This window comes from Maylandia zebra, linkage group LG3 (assembly GCF_041146795.1).
Source record: "Maylandia zebra isolate NMK-2024a linkage group LG3, Mzebra_GT3a, whole genome shotgun sequence".
NCBI classification, from domain to species: domain Eukaryota; kingdom Metazoa; phylum Chordata; class Actinopteri; order Cichliformes; family Cichlidae; genus Maylandia; species Maylandia zebra.
Window position 1 is genome coordinate 31,584,588 of NC_135169.1, and position 20,161 is coordinate 31,604,748.

General features: G+C 42.3%; 2 protein-coding genes across 5 annotated transcripts in view; both read left to right on the plus strand.

Annotated features, from left to right (window-relative positions):
• pacs1b (phosphofurin acidic cluster sorting protein 1b) overlaps positions 1-6,112 on the plus strand; it is a 71,843-nt gene extending 65,731 nt beyond the window's left edge. For both annotated transcript variants that reach the window (XM_004570663.6, XM_004570664.6), the window contains exons 22-24: positions 497-735; positions 1,203-1,322; positions 1,407-6,112. In XM_004570663.6, coding sequence (XP_004570720.1) covers positions 497-735; positions 1,203-1,322; positions 1,407-1,525 — 478 coding nt within the window. In that variant the 3' untranslated portion in view covers positions 1,526-6,112. The remainder of the gene's footprint in view (positions 1-496; positions 736-1,202; positions 1,323-1,406) is intronic.
• A 780-nt stretch (positions 6,113-6,892) lies between these two features.
• Positions 6,893-19,986, plus strand: klc2 (kinesin light chain 2). 3 transcript variants are annotated; one of them, XM_004570667.3, is made up of 14 exons: positions 6,893-7,083; positions 9,983-10,228; positions 10,671-10,998; positions 12,123-12,339; positions 12,445-12,634; positions 12,792-12,965; positions 13,523-13,622; positions 14,438-14,487; positions 14,631-14,698; positions 15,200-15,308; positions 15,586-15,735; positions 15,923-16,047; positions 16,664-16,721; positions 16,867-19,986. In XM_004570667.3, exons 2-14 carry the CDS (start codon positions 10,001-10,003, stop codon positions 16,948-16,950), a joined length of 1,881 nt encoding a protein of 626 aa, XP_004570724.1. In that variant the 5' UTR covers positions 6,893-7,083; positions 9,983-10,000; the 3' UTR covers positions 16,951-19,986. The 3 variants fall into 3 exon arrangements, with proteins under 3 accessions (XP_004570724.1, XP_004570723.1, XP_076737811.1); XM_004570666.5 differs by lacking the exon at positions 6,893-7,083 and adding an exon at positions 7,480-7,586; XM_076881696.1 differs by lacking the exon at positions 6,893-7,083 and adding an exon at positions 8,660-8,677.
• Positions 19,987-20,161: the final 175 nt, after the last annotated feature.

The window sequence follows — 20,161 nt, forward strand, 5'->3', positions numbered from 1 at the left end:
AGGCAGCGAGTTGTTCGTGTTTCTCTGAGATCCTCTTCCCAATCGAGGCTCTCTTTGATGCTTCAGCCACTGAATCAGATGTTTTTTTTGCTGCAGTGCCTCTCTGCAGAGATCACTGATCTGATCTTTTACATTTCGTCCTCTGCAGAAATTTTTTGGGGAGTGTGTTGAACATGATGAATGAAATTCAGCTCTCAGATTCAAGTCGGTCTGCTCGTGAAGCTGTTAAATGATCTTACAAATGTGTTTGTGATGTAAAGAAAAGTTAGATGTATGTATGTCTCATAATTGGACCAGAGCAGAACCCCTCACTGCATCTGTGTATTCTGCTGAAACTAAAAACTACAAATAATGTCAGATAAATATGTTAATAATTAAGTTCTTCACAAGTTTGATATGAGAGACCAGAGAATAATAGGAAAGTTCAGTTACGATGCTTTATAGTTGTCACGAAGGGCCTGAGGAAGTCGCTCATGCACGCGCTGTCTGTCCACAGGAGCCCCAGCATGTCCCACGGCGTGGACGCCATCGGCCTGCAGGTGGATTACTGGCTGGCCTCTCTGGCAGAGAAGCGGCGGGAGGGAGAGCGACGCGACACGGGCTGCAAGAACACGCTGAAGAGCGCCTTCCGCTCGCTGCAGGTCAGCAGGCTACCAGGCGGGGGCAGCAGCGATCCACAGGCCCAGGTCAGCACCATGGCCATGACTGTGGTCACCAAGGAGAAGAACAAAAAAGGTGAGGCGTTGCAAATCTGATGCTTTAAATCATTTTTATGATTATGGCTTCACTTGAAACTAAAATTTGTAATATTAATAACGATTGATTAATTTCACTGATTTCTTTCTTACAATGATCCCTGTATTGCATTCAGCACAGACTGAGGCCATATTACATTGTTATCACTAAATAAGTGTTTTTGACTTGCAGGCTTGTTGCAGTTAGCCAGGTTCCCTGCAGACAGGCCCTAAAATAGTTACTGCAAAGCCCTTTGGACAAGTCTTTAAAAGGAATCCCTCAGATCCATGTTCAGAGCGCATACTCTGAGAAGCAGGGTATATATATGTGTCCTCTGTAGTGGGATACTAGAGATTTAAATGCAATTGAAGTAAGCCAGTCTAAATCTAGACTCACACACTGCCACCCAGTCGCCGTCTCCCTCCATCACACAGCACTTTGACTCTGGTGTTTGTTCCTCCCTTCAGTTCCTACCATCTTCTTGGGGAAGAAGCCCAAAGAGAAGGACGTAGACTCCAAGAGCCAGGTCATCGAAGGCATCAGTCGACTCATCTGCTCGGCCAAGCAGCAGCAGACCATCCTGAAAGGTGAGCTGGATGATCGCGAGCAGCTTTGTTTCTTTCCTGCTCACATTGTAGCTTATCCTCACCGTCGTTTCCATCTCCCACCAGTGTCCATAGACTGCGTCGAGTGGAACGACGTCAAGTTCTTCCAGCTGGCCGCCCAGTGGCCCACTCACGTCAAATACCTACCTGTCGGACTTTTCGGCTACAGCAAGCCTCCCTCGTAGGGCCGAGCGCCTCGACTCCTCTAACCGGACCTGACCTTTCGACTGCCCTCCACACAAACCCCACCTCTCAGCCGCCCGCAGAGCTGAGGGAGGACATAAAGCAGCTGGACTTTCTCCTTTTCCTTAATCTCATTTTGGCTTCAGTTGTCTTATTTGTCTTTAGGGAGAGGAGGGAGGGCAGCGCTGGGGTGCAGTGCTGTTACTAGTCACTTTATTATTGCCCCCTTTCTGTGTGTGTTGGTGTGCTCCGTGAGTATGCATGCACACGTGAATGTACAGTATGTGTGTGTGTGGGTGTGTGTGTGTGTGTTTACAAGGGGACTACAGCACAAGATTATTAGCTAACTGCCTTTTATGTTTCCGTTCTATGGAATGCAGCAGCATGCAACCACTCACCGGTTTCAAAGACTGCCCCCGCCCCCCTCAGAAGACCCCCGATCCTCACGTGCATGCTCTAAACTAACAGATACACCAACCATGTGCCGCAAACAAACTCCAAACTAGTGCAACAGCGCCTCAGCGTGTGCACAAGTCACTAAGAACGTGCAGCCAAATAACAAAGCTGGCGTTTAATGGATTCCCCCCCCCCCCCCTCACCCTATGTTAGCAGAAAAAAAAATGCCCTTCAACAAATCCTGTTGGTTTATTTTTTAATTTCAAGGGCTTCCATACTATATCTATATATATATATATTTCCTCTGTAGGTGATTTGGATGTCTAATGGCAAATATTTCCTCTTAAAAAAACCAAAAAAAAGAGAGAAAAAAACAACAACCTGTAAATGTCAAGTGTCCTTTAAAAAAAAGTGCAGTAGTGAGAAATGTCCAACCCTTCCCTGCAAAGCTGTGTCGTGATGCATAGTGTTTGTTACTGTGAAGAGATCCAAGACATCAGGGCAGGGGCTACCGTAGTGTGCATTTTCTTTCATCTTTATTTGCTATGCACTTACCGTACGATTACACGTGGACCGTTTTGGGTGTTTAACAAAATAACAATAAAGGTTTAACTCTCGTTAACAGCAGAAATAAATACATATGCAACAGAAAGCAGCAAAATGCATGTTTAAACCATCTGAAACTCTTACAGCACTTAACGGGAAAAGCTGTTGTTTTTTCTTTCAGTGTTCGTGCTGTAAAAATGGGAGTTAGTTACTTGCAGTGAAGCACAACGTTGTGGCCGATGTCTCCCCCCCCCCACCTGAAAAAAAAAAAACCTGTCTTCATTTTATTGGCTAGACTGGCAGCTTTGTTTTCAGTGGGAACAGCAGACCTGGTGGAAACTCTCACAGAGCGTGCTCGTTGTCTTTCGGCTCCTTACTGACCTTTTTTCGTTGTTGTTTGTTTTTGCCTCTCCACTACACGCTTTCTCTAGGATGTCATGAGGTGATTAGTGAGTGTACAGTAACTGGTAACAAGTGTGTGTTTGTGTGTGTGTGGTGTGAAATACATGTAATGTGATCAGAAACTTTAAAAAAAAAATCACTTGAGAGGAGGAATTGTTTTTTTACCATGTGACAGAGGGCATGCAGCTGGTGTGTAAGTGTGCGTGTGTGTTGATGTCAGTGACTATTCGATTAGAGCTGCAAAAGCTGCAGTGGTCATCTTGTTCACTTTGTAGACTGGCACAAGGCGAATACAGTTTGTTTTTCTTGATTAAACAGTAAAAATTGGACAAGCTTGAAGGTTAACTGAACTTTTAATGACAGAGGGAACCATTGGAGCTAAAATCTAAGAATGTTTGTGGATTTATAAGTTGTTTTTAATGATTCTGCCTTGTGTCACCTACATCGTAACACTCTCCAGTGAAGTATTACTAATACAGCTTTTTTAAAATAGTGTTAATGCCAATTTCTTGGTTTAAATGACTTTTTTTTGGTTTGTTTGAAAGTCGATCTCAAAGTGTTTTTTTTTGCTTCTTTTTCTCCTGTGTCGGCGTTTAAAGTGTTACAGTTGTGATGTCGGCGGCACATGTCCATCTCTGTTTTTCCTCTCCTGTTACACAACGCTTCGCTAACGAGTGGTCACCGCCGAGCAAACACTCAGCTAGCTGCGGATTGATTTTTTTTCTTTTCTTTTTTCTTTTTTTTTTAGGGATTTCAAAAAAATTTGAATGTATTGAATTCAGTTTACGTGTGAACGACTGATTAGTTTTGTTAAGACAGTAGAGATCACAGACTTTTAGAAATGAGGCTCCTCTTTTTCCTCGTGATGACAACCACTGAAGGCCCTTACAGACAGAGAGCTGCCTTACATACAGTATGTCGGGTTTTAGGGTTCCTGGATGATGGACTGTGGTTTGACGTAGAGGTTGCTCGATCCAAACTAAAAACAGGAGGTTTCATTCCACTACTAATTCCTTTAAAAGATACTGGCTTAAGCGTAAAATGCTGCATTTGCTGAAACAAATCAAAGACCTTTGCTAAGAAAATAGAACAAACTTTTAGTACTACTTTAAAATAACCCATATATACAGAGACTTTACAGTTTATTTACTTCATTCAAATGAATCTAAGGTCCAGAACTGAGCTGCTGCACCGCTTGAAGGAAACAACCTTTGGGTCACACCAGCTTGTGTTTCTGTGAAGTATCCTTTAGATTAAATCTGGATTTTTTTTAAATCAATCAATCAATCAATCAATCCTCCTGGAAACCGAGAGGAGAAACTTAAGCGTCAAATAAGAGTTGGTGGAGACCAAAACTGAGCTAAAAGCATATTCTGTTGTGTCCCCCCCTTTAGAAACTAAAACAGTTCCCACTCCACATTTTAACTCCTTCCAGTAAAGTCAGCCAGAGTTGAGTTTCTGCATCGTTAGGTCAGCAAAATAAGAACTGTGAAAATAATGATTAAAATACTAGATGCACTATATGGACAAAAGACCTGAGTCAGCTACATGTTACACATGGAAACGCATGCTGTGAAGCTCCCGGCGCACAGTTTTTGTGCTGATGTTAATGTCTATGCCATATCCCTCATCGCTCGGTGACCCCACTCTGTAACTTTATGTGGTCGGGAACTTCGTGGATAAGTTGCCATGGTTACTCCTGTTTAGTAATAGTACTTACAGTTGACAGTGGGATATTAAAGAGGGAAATACTTCAATGGTGGCACCCTGTTACAGCACCTCACTCAAATTCAGTGAGCTCTTTGCACCCGCCCATTCTTTCACAGATGTTGTAAAGGCAGACTGTCTGGCTAGATGAATGATTTTTGTGGCAACGGGTCTGAAAACAGTTGAATTCAAACATTAGGAGGTGTGTCTCAATACTTTTGTCCATATAATGTATATTAGGACTCAGTCAATGAGGCAGTGGTTCTTTTCCCCACTACATGGCAACCTCAAAACTATTTGCTAAATGTATGAACTCGTAGTGTTGAAATAGTAGGTTTTTCTAACTTTAGTATGGAAGTGTGGTACGGCATTTTTAAATTTGCGAAATTTGTACAATATTTGGAACGAAACCTTCAACTTTTTAATGTAAATTGTAGCTGGGCTCGAGTATCTGCTGTTGGAAGAGACCTCTAATTGAGTCAAAATGCTCTTTGCCTTGTAGTATTGTTAGTCAAATTATTGCAATGATGCGATTTCCTGAAATTAAGCGTAGTCTTGTCATGCCTCTTCAACTTGTGCGCTCAGAGGGAGATCACTGAAACTGAGCATTAGAGGTATTAAAAATCACTGCCAGAAACTAAAATGTGAAGAAATTGTGAGACTATCCAGAGATATGTAGGTTTTTGGTGGATGCTGATAGCCTGAAAACACCCTACATTAACAACAAAGTGATCCTTGTTTTGAAGTTATTGCATTGTCAACACAGTCTCATTCCTTATCACCTAACAAAAACTGATTTCACCCCATTTACATGTTCTCCTGCCGTCTCTCTGAACAAGCTGGTTGTTCTGTGTGTGTAAGTCCTGAAAGTGTTGCTGTGTATTTCTTTTTCTTTTTTTTTTTTTTTAATACCTGTACCTCTGTACCTGTGTCAATGTGTTTGTGACGATGGTTCTTCTGTCCTTGACTAGTCGTGGTTAGAGATTAGGAGCTGTTCGGTCCATCAGTAATCTGTCAGTGGTCAGCAGTGTCTTTCTCTCTCTGCCATCCTTCTGGTGATGAGAGAGTCTTCTTCTTCACCAAGCCTCCACAAGCTCACCTTTCTGAGAGCATGCCGTTACCCCCTCACATGTTTTAATTTAATTTAATTTTGCCACCTGTCTTCATGAAAATGTGAGTTACCTGTGAAAGCAGTAGATTTCTACCCGACCGAGGTTCTGCTCAGAACAGAGCGCCCTGAGCTTGTGGACTTGTGAAGAGTATTTTGCACATACCATCATTTCTTCAGCAGCAGTCTTCAGCTTTTTTGCCTTTTGCCTATAACAATACTATAAGAAACAATGATGCTTGTACATATCAGAATAGTACTTGTTATATTGTATTCTTTATTTTTTTGCTTTTGTTTTTTTTAATTTGACATGTTTTGTAGTACCGCTTTTTTCATGATTACGTTTGTCAATCAAACAGATGTGGGATGAGAAGTGGAAGTGTTTCATTGTTTCATTGTTTTTTTTAAATAAAGATATTCTTGATTTGTAGCCCTGTCTCCTCTTACTGGACTACAGATGTGTGCTTGTACTACAGCTCCATACAGCTTATTTCTGAAGTGGAACAAACTGATGCAGACACTGTAGGCTGTCTGGATAAATATCACTTAATATGTGCTGCTCAATGACGCAAAATTGCAGAAATAATGGGAACTTTACTAATTATAGTCTTTGTTGGAGAGTAAAATCAGATTTCTGATGAATACATAAAGTGTAAAAAGTATAAATTAAGCTTAGCACATGATACTTATGAAACAAGGCAGCGGGTCCTGTGGATGGAGGATGCTGGTGACATCATCGGACAAAGAGCTTTAGCAAACCAAGAGAATTATATCCAAACTTCTGTTTTGTAAATAGTCTACGAGTTTTAAAAATTCATTATTCATATCAAGTGTTTGTATTGTTGTTGCTTTTATTTTTTAAAACAATCTTTTATCGTAACTAATCATCTATATAAAGATGTCGCCGAGTGAACGTTTTACAATAAATAATAATAATAAACTTTATAAAGCACACTTAAAAACCAAGGGTATGAGCAATTACGTTTTCCTATTTTACCTTAATGTTACTAAACAATACCATGCAAATAGCATAATAATTTACACCATGTCAATTTAGGTTATTATATTAAATAGAGTCTTGAGGGAAACTGAAAAATTCAGACGCTCGGATGTTGCGAGAGCGACAACTCGACTATACGCATGCGCAAGATGTATTCCCCGCCTTGACTGAAAAATGTCGAACGTGAATCATCTTAGTGCTTTTTCAATCTTTGGTTGGGGTCTCTGGGAACTCAGCCATTTCGTTTTCTCTGTCAAATTTTGAAGCACATCCACAAAATAATCAGTTTTATGCCGAATAAAGGTTCAGTCGCTTATACTGTGAACACCGAGGTTAAAGTTAAAAACACAGCTAAATATTAGCTGTGTCCACCCCGTCATCTACTGTCAAGTGACAGCTGGGTAAGTTAAAGTGAAGAAAAACGTAAACAGCAGCTAGCCAAGGTGGCTTTTAGCTCAGTTAAACTTGTTGCCGTAATCGCATTAAAGTAAACTCAGTAGCGTGCGCGAGCTATTTCGGTTTATCTACAAATAACTGCAGGCGTGTTAATTCAACAAAGCAGGTGTGCTAGCGGCAGCTCTCGTCACCCAGCAGTCTTCAAAGTAAAGCTAATTTTAATTTAATGGCTGCTTTGTGAAGTGAATTTTAGAAAAACAAGCGGACCGTGTTTTCGTGTATTAGTACAAGTTGCTCAGCGTTGAGAGAGCACTCTCCGTTTCGTCCTTGGATGCCGTTATCTTCCCATTGCCACTTGTCTAACTGTAAATGGAGTTTTATTTTGAAAAACCGGCACCGGACGCTTGTTCGTTTTGGTAAACTTGACGCGGGTCTGTCCGGAGCATCACAACATTGTGCTGCCGCTTTGTTCGAGGCTCTGTAATTGCTGCGTTTATCTTCGATGAAGGTAAAACTGAGGATAAATAATAATAATACTTGCACTACGGTGCACTTAAACGGTCAGAATAGATTGTAGTTTATGTTGCATGAGGGCAGTTTGTCGGTATATTTGTAGCAGTGGGACGGCCAGGTCGATAAATCTGTCGCTAGAAATGAAGCATCGCTCTTTACGTGGTGTTTGTTGCGGGATTATGTGTGCATATTGTAAATAATGCAGCCCTGCGTGTGCTGATGATGATAATGATATAATAATGATACGCATCTCTGTGTTGTGTAACACCTTGGAGGATCGGGCCTGCACTGTTTACAAACAGGCTGCATGTCGGGACCAGACACATCAACACGTTTTCAGCGATGGACAGGCATTTATTTGGCCTTATGTTCATCGTCTGTTGTAGCTTTATGCTTTTTGAGCAGTGCTCTCTGCTGTCGGTCACCTTCACTGATCTGCCGACTTCCTCCCCGGCATTAGGCCTCGGCCATCCACCGGCTCCTGCCTTTATTCATGGCTCTGAAGGGTTTAATTCAAACGTGAGGGGTGTGCGATCGCGATCATTTCCTGCTGCCGCTCGTTTGTCCGCCCGCACAGTTAGCTCTGTTCTTCTGCATTTGTGAAGCGGTGGACTTGAAAGGAAGCGTGAATATTGGTGCATTGCAGTCAAGTGTATGAGGCAAGATGGGAGGGGGTGGGAGAGGAGGATGGGTGAGAGAGGAAGGGAGGGAGCAGGAGAGGAGAACAGAACAGGTGCGCCTCCTCCATCAAAGCTGGGAGAGAGAGAAAGTCACGATGTTGCACATTTGGCTCCTCTGACGACCTCTTTCTCCTCCTGCTGCGGCTGCAACCCTTTCACTTACATCTGGTCAATATGGAGACAGTGCGCATGCTCAAGGCGGAAAGTCGCCGTTTACTGTGCCAGAAGTGGCCCACGGTTTGGATATTGGACTTTGTAAATGTTATCTAAATATTAATACGCAGCATGAATGTTTCTCTTTTCCTGGCTGGAAGGATTCACAGTGCACACGTGTATCTGCCAGGCTCATCGTGGACATGACTAATCATGACTAATGATTTAAAGACCATATAGCACTACATTTACTGTGAGTACTCCCAGAAGATCAGGAAGTCAATTTAAAGATCTGCCTTTAGGTTGTGAGAGATCAGTTAAAGTTGTAAATGTATGATTGAGAATTACAGGAAAGAAGTTTGATATTCTGAGATTTAAAAAAAAAAAGGTAAAAATACATAAATGTATTAGGAAAAAACATAAAAATTACTGTAAAAATACACTTTTCTAAAGGTTAGAGCTGTGAATATGTGAAGAAAAAGAAAAGATGGATGTTCTAAGAGTAAATTGGTTAGTTTATTATCTGGCATACATACAAAGAAAAAATATGCTCCAATGTTTTTTTGTATTAAAGATGTAAATTTATGAAGGGCAGAAAAATTCCAACTTAAATAACAGAATTTTTCTGAGGTTAAAGTAGCAAAGTTACACTAAAAAGTAATCTTTTTTTAGAGATAAAGATGTAATTGGAGAAGGAAACTCAAGTTTAAAGTCTAATATTCTCTGAGGCTATAATTTGATCCATTTGCTGGCTTTTTAAGAGTCTTTTACTTATTTGTATACAATGTATGAATCCAATTTCTAACCTACGACTGCTCAGTTATGCTGCTACAGATGTTGGGACATTTGTCTTAGTTTAAAATAACATTTCATCCAGATGTCCGTCTGGCTCTAAATCCGACGCCGCTGTGATAATCGTTGCCCCGCCCTCACAAGGTTAGCTTTGTTCACTGATCACTTCTCCTGTTAATTGGATTTGCTGGTCTGTGTTTGTTTCAGGCTAAATTTACTTTAATTATCCGTCCAGTATACAATCTCACAGACAACCTTTCTCTTTCTGTCTGATGTCGGGAAGCTTTTATACAGCATGCCTTCTGTTCATAACAAGACACGCTTGTGCTGCGTGGTTTTTGTTTTTCATCCATCTCTTTTAACTCCATCATTTACAGGATGATGCCAAACAGGAAATGAATCTCAGGAACAGTCCCTTCATTCGCGTTGTCAGTGTTTCTCATTTTGTTCTCCTCATTACTTTTGTTTGCGCCACATCATGTCCTTAAGTGTTTCCGGTGTGGTATTTCTCATTCATGAGCAGGTGGATAGAGGAACTGTCGGCAGCGCTGGGTTTGAGTCATAATATTACTCCACTATTTGTCTCATCTTTTGTGTCATTATGTCCTCACGCCGCAAATTAATCATCGCTCGTTTCTGTTTCTTTGCCACCTTCTGTGGCAGGATGTGGTTACACTGAACACCTAATGTTTTGAGGGTTTCAAGCAGGGCAGAATGTGAATCAGAAATGTAAGTAAATGTAGGTTTTCCTTCCCTTTTCTCACAGTGTGTGTGAAACCTGGCAATGTCCACCATGGTGTATCCACGTGAAGAAGCCCTGGAGCGACTGAGCCAGGATGAGATCGTCCTTAACACTAAGACCGTCATGCAGGGTCTGGAGACGCTACGTGGCGAGCACGCCCAGCTCCTAAACTCTCTGCTGGACTGCACCCAGCCACCTGTTGCACAAGAGAAGTCGGGGCTGCTGCGCAAGAGTCTGGAAGCCATTGAGCTGGGTCTGGGAGAGGCACAGGTGAGAGACAGACACTTAGGTTTTTGACGTTTACACTGAATTGTACACTGAAGTTCACACTCTATTGTGAACCTAATACAATAGGATGCTTTTATAAGGGTTTTTTTTTTTTTACAAAGGCAATAAACAGGACATCTTGGATCGTCACTAGGCGGCCTGATGGCTTTGTGATATATCATGCATGAAAGAAGCTTTGTTGATATAAATGAAGTCTTTTGAAACAAAAATTATACGATCCTTGTAAGGTGTGATTGGTGCATACATGCTGAATGCAGGTCGTTCTAACCTGTTGCTAGGCAGCATCTTAATATGTGATATAGATAAGAACCTCCTAATGTGTATCTGTGGACCAAGGTGTTTGTTCACCTCTTGATCATGTGGCAGAGTTGGTGCACAAAGAAACAGATATTTTTGTGATTTTTACAATTTCCTTTTACACCAGGTGATCATCGCCCTGTCCAGCCACCTGAGCGCCGTGGAGTCGGAGAAGCAGAAGCTGCGCGCTCAGGTGCGCCGCCTCTGCCAGGAGAACCAGTGGCTGCGGGACGAGTTGGCTGGAACGCAGCACAAGCTGCAGCGCAGCGAGCAGAGCGTCGCCCAGCTGGAGGAGGAGAAGAAGCACCTGGAGTTCATGAACCAGATCAAGAAGTTCGACGACGACGTGTCGCCCTCCGAGGAGAAGAACCAGAGCTCGGGCGGCAGCACAGGCGGAGACGCTTCAAAGGATAACCTGGATGACTTATTCCCTAATGATGATGACCAGGGACCAGGTATGACATCAGCAGAGAGGCCTTAATGGGATGACTCATTTTAAGATGAGTACATTGGGATTTTACTGATGAATTTGTGCTCAAGCCAGTCAAAGCCTCACATAAAGCTGAAATCTGTCATTTAATACAAGAATGATTCTGAGAGGCGCACATGTTATGTAGGGATTGTTTGTTTTTGGCTCCCATGTGACCAAGACAGTTTGAATGAATTATGATATAACGATTTGATGAGGTTAATCATCGGTTCACAGTACAGGCTGTCCACGGCCCAGTTTAACAGAGAGAGTGCCGAATGTGGTACACCACAGGAAGAGATAACTGGTAGCTCACTGGGTGTTCAGTCACTGTGCAGCGTTCACCTATGCACATGTAATGATGACCGACCACAAGCCGTCTTGTCTGATCTACTTATGCTGCAGCTACTTCAAGGAAACATCTGGCATGCATACACATGTGAGTTAAGAGTGGGCAGACATTTTATTTTAGTTTTACAGTTTTTAATCATTGCTTTATTTTTTATCTTAATAATATAGCACCTGTAGCCCTGAAGTCTGAACTGCAAGTCATTTAAATAGTTCAAACTTCTGTGCTATAGGTTTTTTAGCAGCTCTTCAACACAGCACATACAAAGATAAATCAGTTGTGTCAGTGTATGCAGCGTCTTTAGCTTTCCTGCAAATTAACCACACGCTACGTGCTGAACCTTCATTCGCTCTTACAGTGAAATATACATTCAGCCATAGTCTGAATGGCTAGTTAGCGTTCAGCAGCAGCAAGAGCATAACAAGCAGGAGAGAGGGTAGAGAGTACAACACATAGCTTTTAAAAGGCTTTATCTCCTTTTTGGAGAACATGACTATCATCAAATTATATAAAGGAAAAGAAAATCTTGTTACAGAAGCTTCCTCCATTTCCTGCTGGAGTGCTGATCACTACAGCAGATCTGACTTCATGTTTTTTATCCACCATATGTTCTGCTTGGATCTGACAGTAACTTAGTTACTATTTTTGAAAACTGATGGAGTACTGAACAAATAATTCATTTGAGAACTTCATGTAACGCTTTAAAAACTTCTAGTAGGTAGTTTTGCTTATTCTCGACCATGCTGTGCTTCGTGTCACAGCCCAGCCCAGTGGAGAGGTGGCAGCCCAGCAGGGAGGCTACGAGATCCCGGCGCGCCTCAGGACGCTGCACAACCTGGTGATCCAGTACGCCTCTCAGGGGAGGTACGAGGTGGCTGTGCCGCTGTGCAAGCAAGCCCTGGAGGACCTGGAGAAGACATCTGGGCATGACCATCCAGACGTCGCCACTATGCTCAACATCCTGGCTCTGGTGTACAGGTGGGGGCTTGAGAGTGTGGACGCTTTTCATAAACTATTCATTGTTGTAAAATAAAGCCTCTGAACACAGCGCCATGGGTCTGTGCTTTGTGTTTTGTGCTCCAGGGACCAGAACAAATACAAAGAAGCCGCTCATCTTCTGAATGACGCTTTAGCCATCAGGGAGAAGACACTGGGGAAGGACCACCCAGCTGTGGCTGCAACCCTCAACAATCTCGCTGTATTATATGGCAAGAGGGGCAAATACAAGGAGGCTGAGCCTCTCTGCAAGAGAGCACTGGAGATCAGAGAGAAGGTACAATTGCAGTTTTGTTCATATTTGTGTTTTAGCAACTGAATCACCTTTTGATATAAAGGGTACATAAGCAGACAAGTTACCCAGACAGTCTCCATGTGGTCACGTGATTGTAGTTTGTTTTGCAAATGTGTGGTTGTCTCACTGTTGTAACCAGGTGCTGGGGAAGTACCATCCAGACGTGGCTAAGCAGCTGAACAACCTGGCCCTACTGTGTCAGAACCAGGGCAAGTACGACGAGGTGGAGTACTACTACGGACGAGCCCTGGAGATCTACGAATCCAAGCTCGGAGCTGATGACCCCAATGTGGCCAAAACCAAAAATAACCTGGTGGGAACTTAATTTGCACTACAGACTGTAAAGATAGATGTAGCGTCAGGGTGTAAAATGGCCAGCAGGGGGCGACTCCTCTGGTTGTAAAAATGTGTCTGGTTCTGTAAAGGTCTTTGGGAAAACTCCCCTGCTGTTCACGTGATTTAAGACGGTAGTAAACGCTGCCCTGATGAGCTTCTGGTCTCAGTCACGGGATTAAAGTCTGAACATCGTGTCGCATTCAGTAATTTTTTTATATTTTCCCTTCAGAGCCAAAAAGGAGGATAAAGAAAATATTGATTTATGTTTGATTGACAAGCTGCTGTCTTATGAGCGTCCTGTGTCAGTCAAAAGGACAACAGCTAAGCGTTCACCTTGGGGCTTCTCACTGGGACCAGTTAAAATCTAATGTTGGCTATGCCCATCTTTTATATACAGTCTATCATTTGAACACCCTTCTGCCTCTTCACTGTTTCACTACCTTTATAGTTTTTTTCCCCTGTGACTATTTCACCTATTTCTAAGATATTTTATTGATCTGATCAGGATTGTCGGTGCTTCCTGTTTCTCTTTAGGCCACATGCTACCTGAAGCAGGGGAAATTTGCAGACGCTGAAGCTCTGTACAAAGAGATTTTGACCAGGGCGCACGAGAAGGAGTTTGGCTCTGTCAACAGTAAGTAGAGCCAACAGGCAAACAGCTGAGTCACACTGAAGTGACTGTATCAGATCCTGCTGGTCACAGAGTTACTCAAATTGCCAGGACTGGGCAGAGAGGAGCAGGCTGTGAGTCAGGCTCAATTTACATCAGAAGTCTTCCTGTTAGCCTTGTTTTTTTAGATTCAGGCTGTGGTTTGGTCACACCCTGACGGCCGCATCGCTCTGAGTTCTCAGCAAGTCAGAGGATTACACTGAAGCTCGCAAAGCAGCTTAATGCTGATGGTTTCCTCCCGCCTATCCAGCTAAGTCTATCAAACCCTTATGTGCTCACATGCTCAGCACGAGAGCGGGCTTTAGCTGGGTTTGGTGAGTGACAGCTGCTTGTTTACATGAAATCAAATGTGTTTACATAGACAGAGAGGCATTACCTCAAACTAAAAATGGGTAATTTCAGGATTTTGGTCATTTTTCAGGACAATTAAAATACTTTTTAAACTCAAATCCAACTCCATGCTGTATTTCAGGACTCTAGACAGTTCCTCCTTAATCATAACTATTATTTCCCTTTTAACCCAACGTTTTTTTTATTTGACTGCAACTGCTTTTGAAGGGCAGCCATGGAAAATGTGCCTGAAATGACCAAATTACAGACCATATTAGAGGATATCCAGCAGACTGAAGTGTCATTCATAGTTATTGGGTTATTTTTATGATTTTAACAGTGCAGAACAATAAAAAGCATCTTAAGTCCTCTTCAGTGTGGGTTTGGTGGCCCACACATGATGTTCTTGTATAAAAAAAGTAATTATGTGATATTTCTGCCTGTTGCAGATGATAATAAACCAATCTGGATGCACGCTGAGGAAAGAGAAGAGAGCAAGGTAGGCAGGCAACACATACAGTGGGTATAAGGACAAGGTTTTTTTGTTGTTTTAACTTGCTGCCTATCGGACCAGCATTTTGTACTTGTCTCCTCCTGCTTTCTGACTCGTTTAATATTAATCTGTGTCACTCTTTCTTTCAGGGCAAACGCAAGGACTCAGGCCCATATGTAGAGTATGGGAGCTGGTACAAGGCCTGCAAGGTGGACAGGTAAATCAGACATTTAGATCCACTGGAAACAGGTCAAAGTCTAAACTGTCTGATCATGTATGTGACCTAACTGTGAATGTCTACCAAGGGAGGCTACTCTGATCTGATGGCCTTTTTGTCTTTTTAAAAAGATGAAAAATGGTAACACAGAGGAACAGAACAGGGAAACTATCATCACCAAAAAGGAAGGGAAACAAAGCTCATTACAAATCTATGTTTGCCTCAAAAGACTAGAAGTTAAACCACTGACTTTATCAGTCTGTGGTTCGTCATTCTTCTAGTTTTATAGTAGAAACGGCACATTTCCATCCCTTTTGTTTGAGGAGCAGATACTTTGCAGACTGTGTAACAGTAAACTTCTCAAAGCAGCAGAGAGTGTTTGCTTTGTGGTTCAGTTTGGGAAAGGTCTAACGCTTGATTGTTTAACCCTGATTGATGGATTAGGTTACTTTTAAAAGATCTAAAGAAAAAAAAAAGCTGGATTTCTTTCTTTCTCAACAGCCCAACAGTGAACACAACCCTCAAAAGCTTGGGAGCTTTGTACCGTCGCCAGGGCAAACTGGAGGCCGCAGAAACACTGGAGGAGTGCGCCAGCAAGTCACGCAAACAGGTGCAACAGGAACCCTCTCGACGACGGCCGTTTGAATTACCGCCTTTAGATTAGTCATCTGGGCTCTTTTCAGGGATTTTTCAGTTAAGCGAGCGGATTTGTTCAACAGGCATTCCAGCTACGATTTATTGGCTCATAAACTGTGTGCCAAAGTGATTTAAAGATCAGTCGTACTAATGTTTGCACATAGTAAAGAACACATGCTGCGTCTGCTGTTGTATAAAAGGGTTTTTTTTCAGGCCCTTGCATCACCCTTGTCTTTATTTTCCTCTCTCAGGGTATTGATGCCATTAACCAGAGTAAGGTGGTGGAGCTGCTGAAGGACGGAGGCTCTGGGAGCGACAGACGACACAGCAGGGAGGGAACGAACGGACCTGGTGGACAGAGAGGGGAGAACGAGGGCGACGACTCGGCTGAGTGGAACGGGGTAACATAAGTTTGGAAGCTAATAAAGTAGCAGTATGTGTTCACATTGACTGGATGTGACTACAGTGTAAACCACAGTGTGAATAATTTCATAAAGTACTGTGGAAATCCTTGTCTGTGAGTCTGTTCTAGCGTGCCTTAAAGGAGGTGTTTTTCTAAAGTTTTACTGTTGCACATCTCGCCCTCAGGATGGTAACGGGTCTCTGCGCCGCAGCGGCTCCTTCGGTAAGATTCGTGATGCTCTGAGAAGGAGCAGCGAAATGCTGGTGAAGAAGCTGCAGGGCAGCGGTCCTCAAGAACCCCGCAACCCAGGGTAAGACTACTGCAGCTGTGCAGTCAGGTTATAGTTATGGTTACTTCAGTTTTTCTTCTCGCCAGTCCAAATTACATTCGCACTTCAGTTCCCAAAGCTAAAAGTACATCTTCAAAAAATTCAGACCAATTATAACACTGTTCAAAACTGAAACATACGAAACTGAAACAAAGATGAACATCGTTGAACACACAGGACGTTGAAGCACAAGGATGATTCTCATAATGAATGTGCAAGCAGGAAATCTGCATCAACTGTGTGATGCTGTTGTGTCAACATGAAGAAGTAATGAGTCATGTTTCCAGCACGTTGTTGAATTGAGGCAGCTCTGAAAGAGAAACGGGGTCCAACCTGGTACTATAAAGGCGTACCTAATAAAGGGTCCAGTGGGTATATAGTTGAGTATAACATTTACAATTGAGCATGAAGGTTGCGTGACCTTGTAAATAAGATCCACGATGAAGCCTTAATTGCTCGGGAACCATGATGGGTGGTCTGCCTTGTCCATTCCTAAATATTACTCAAATCACTCAGTTTTGTAAAAACACTTTCTGTCTTTAACTCATTACTGAAGTTTGTGGTTTGAGTTCACTGGTAATCGTGTGTTTCTGTACAGAATGAAGAGAGCCAGCTCCCTTAACTTCCTCAATAAGAGCACCGAGGAAACCACACAGGTACTTTATTCCTCACAGCTGCAATTTCACTCAGGAAATTCTATCTTTCGAATTAAATATCGAGTCCAGGTGATTGTCTGTTACCTGACAGAATATGCACAGCGTTTCCTAACCCAAATACTAACACGACCTGATCTGCCTGCAGGATGTCAACTCTGGACTCTCAGACAGCAGGGGGCTAAGCGCCAGCAACGTAGACCTATCCAGACGCAGCTCCCTGCTCGGCTAGACCGGAGACGGGAGGCAGAAGCGGCCCGAGGAGGAGAGGCTGTTTGCAGCTCGGTTTGGTCCGACTACACACTTAAAGCTCAATGCCAGATCAAACACTTTGCGCCTGCAGCATATTTTTTTAAAGAACACTGGGGAGGAGGGAAAGCATTAGCTCCACACTCGAGGTCGTCCTCTGAGACGCCGCTGCTTCGCTGTATAAAACGCTGCCATCGATCAGAAAAGAGAATATTTAGATACACATTTCCGAGCATGCTGCTTACTAGTTCGTGGAACATCTGCACCTGAACGCCTCGTGTTTTTTCTGGGGGGTTTTTGGGGTTTTTTCCACTCACAGCACCGTAGCAGAGCATCGTGCGTTATGACAGGTCGGTTCCTTCAGTCCAGATCTCTTATGTGCAGAAACTCAACCTTAGGTGGGCTAATTATAATCCAGGTCCAGTCCAGTTTCACCAGTAGCATGAAGTAGACACAGACCCTAACCATCCACCTGAAGCATATTGCAGATGGTAAAAACGGTACTACCTGAAAGATAGAGCAGAGGTGTAACAAGAGGATACAAGCATCATTAGCACTAACCATTTCAACCTCACTTTATGCCTTTTTTATGTAAATACAGATTTAAATTATTTGGTATTTGATTCTGTGTGTATAGTGCACTGATTTATTTCTTTGTTTGTTTTTTTACACTTTATTTCTGGTAAAGAGGGTCTCATTTAGAAGTAAAACACTACCTGTATGAAGGGCGGAGACTGGAGATGAAGGAAAAGAATGGAGTGATGTGAAGGTGAAAGGTTAATGGGCATTGGTTGATTGTATCCGTGACACTAAATGTTGATAAATGTATTACCTCAACTGTTCATGTCCGATACCAAGTCGTCAAAGTTTCACTATAATCGTGTGCTTTAAATGTGACAGTACTGTATTTCTAGCAACAATCTTGCGATCTACTGAGCATACTTTGATGGGAAAGGTTATTCATTTCCACTGGATTGGGTTGTGACAGCGTTTGGGGGCAGAAACTGCAGTTTTTCATGAGTCAAAAGACAGAAAACGGGACAGAAAATTCATTTGAGGAAAGATTTTTTTTTTTTTTTTTTTTTTTAATTTTTGGGGGTTCACATCCTCTAAAATGATGCCGTTGCGTTCCTAGTGACTTAATTTAAAGTCACGTTAAATGAGCTTTTAGGGGTCGTGCGTAATCCAGGACATACTGTTTCATGTCCCATGTCCTATTTTGCACTGCAGGTTTAGGAAAAGATCATGTTTTATGTTAAAATTCTGCCTTTCATAGCATTTCTGTTGGGAAAAAAAGTCCTTTACAGGAGTCCATGTGCGATGAGTTGACTCTAAAACGGCAGTATTTGACTCCTCGGTGTCCCTGAAGCCTCAACAGGGAGTTTAATCAAAGTTTGTTTTGGTACCTTTTACCTGAGCTTCATGCGACTAAATAATAAAGAAAATTTGATGTTTAAAAATAATGTGTTTACAATCATTACAGCAGGATATTGAAGTGAAAGTGTCTTTTAAAGCTGTGGGTAACCCTCTTAATTATTTGATCAGAGCTGATGCAGCCCATCAGCTGATGTGTTTACTGTCATTCCTCTTGTGAGTTTGTTGTAGTTTTTTCTGTATTTACTGTTGTTGAATGTGCATCATTTTGTGCAAATCAGTCCTTATTGTTACATTTCTTTATTTCTTTTTTTTTTCTCCTGGGTGGATCAGTCATCAGTCGTAATCAAACCCTCGCAGGGAGCTGGCTGATGGTGGTCCGTCCTCGCTGACTTTTTTTGTTGTTCTGAAGCGATTTTTTTGTTTTGGCTCTGAGCTTTTATGTCGACGGTACAAACAGCTGGTTATTTGAATGTTGATTTTTAATGTTGATTGTGCGGGGTCTGGTGGATTGTTGTTGTTTGCAAGCCAGGACGCTACTATCAGGAGAACTATCCGCCGAATGTACTTCTTATCATGTTAAAGCAAAATTAGGGTCAGCAAGTGATGTTACACCCTCAAGTTTTTCCTTGACTTGACTTCATGACGAGAAAGTAAACGAAAAGGTGAATGTGAGTTCTAAAAAGGTGAAGGCAGGTTCGTGTGAGGCTGTTTTGCCATCGCCACGCAGCTACGGAAACCGAAGGCACGCTTTTTTTCTTTTTAATTTTTAATTAGCCTTCGATCTCTGAGTGGCGCTAAGTTTATCCTGTCTGCTTCAGAACGTGCGTGATGGTGCAGGTTTAATGAACGGAGGAAAGGAGGAGTACCGAAAGTGCAGGACGGAGTTAAAAAGAAGTGAGTGGAAGAGCTTTGGAAAGACGCTGGAAAAACATAAAGTGCTTTAAGTGTTGTTCGCAGCAAATAATGTACAGAGTTATACATGTATGACCTTTATATACGCGTTTACTGTTTGTCACTTATTCACTCATAAGAATGATGGAAGATTCCTATAACCATACACACAATCTCAACACTGTCTAACTGTATGTGTGTGTTTATGTGTATATACATATATATTTAAAAATCAAATGGTGAAACACTAGTTTGTAGCTGAAGATCCAGTAAAGATCAGTGCTTCTTTCCAGTACACACCATCATATCAATACTTACCAGTACTGTAAGGTATTAATCATTCACTTCTACACCCTGGGTCGGTGCAGTGTAATAACTGGGATTTCAGGAGATGCAGATTCCTTAAACATGTCACCGCTAATGCACTATTTTCTCATGTGGGAGAACAAAACTGCTACGGCTGTAAATATTAATTTGTGATCAATGCAGCAGCAACAATTTGATCCAAAGCTTAAAAGAGAAATCTTGATTTCTGTGTGCTGTCTGTCCAAATGTGTATGGAGATCAGTGCATGTACTCAGAGCCACTGATGGTGATGTACGTACGCAGGCCTTCTCTCTTTTTTTTTTGTTATTTTTCTTTGTTTTTATTTTGTTGCTGATGATTTCATGCATCTTATTATGACGGGGCCAACCTAATGTGTATTTTAATCAAAGGTTCAATAAATGCAAATTCCACTTTTCAAACCAAATCCGCCTCCTGTGTGTTTTCCAAACTTTCTACAAAGGCGAACGTGCGCGCTGAATTGTTTTAACCATTTCAAAGTACGTGTGTGTTTAAGTTTTGACAGCCAGGGTGTGGGGTGTTAACCGTACGCTGTGCTTTTTGCAGCCTTCACAGAGGTGAGTGCTTCTCTTGTTACTTCC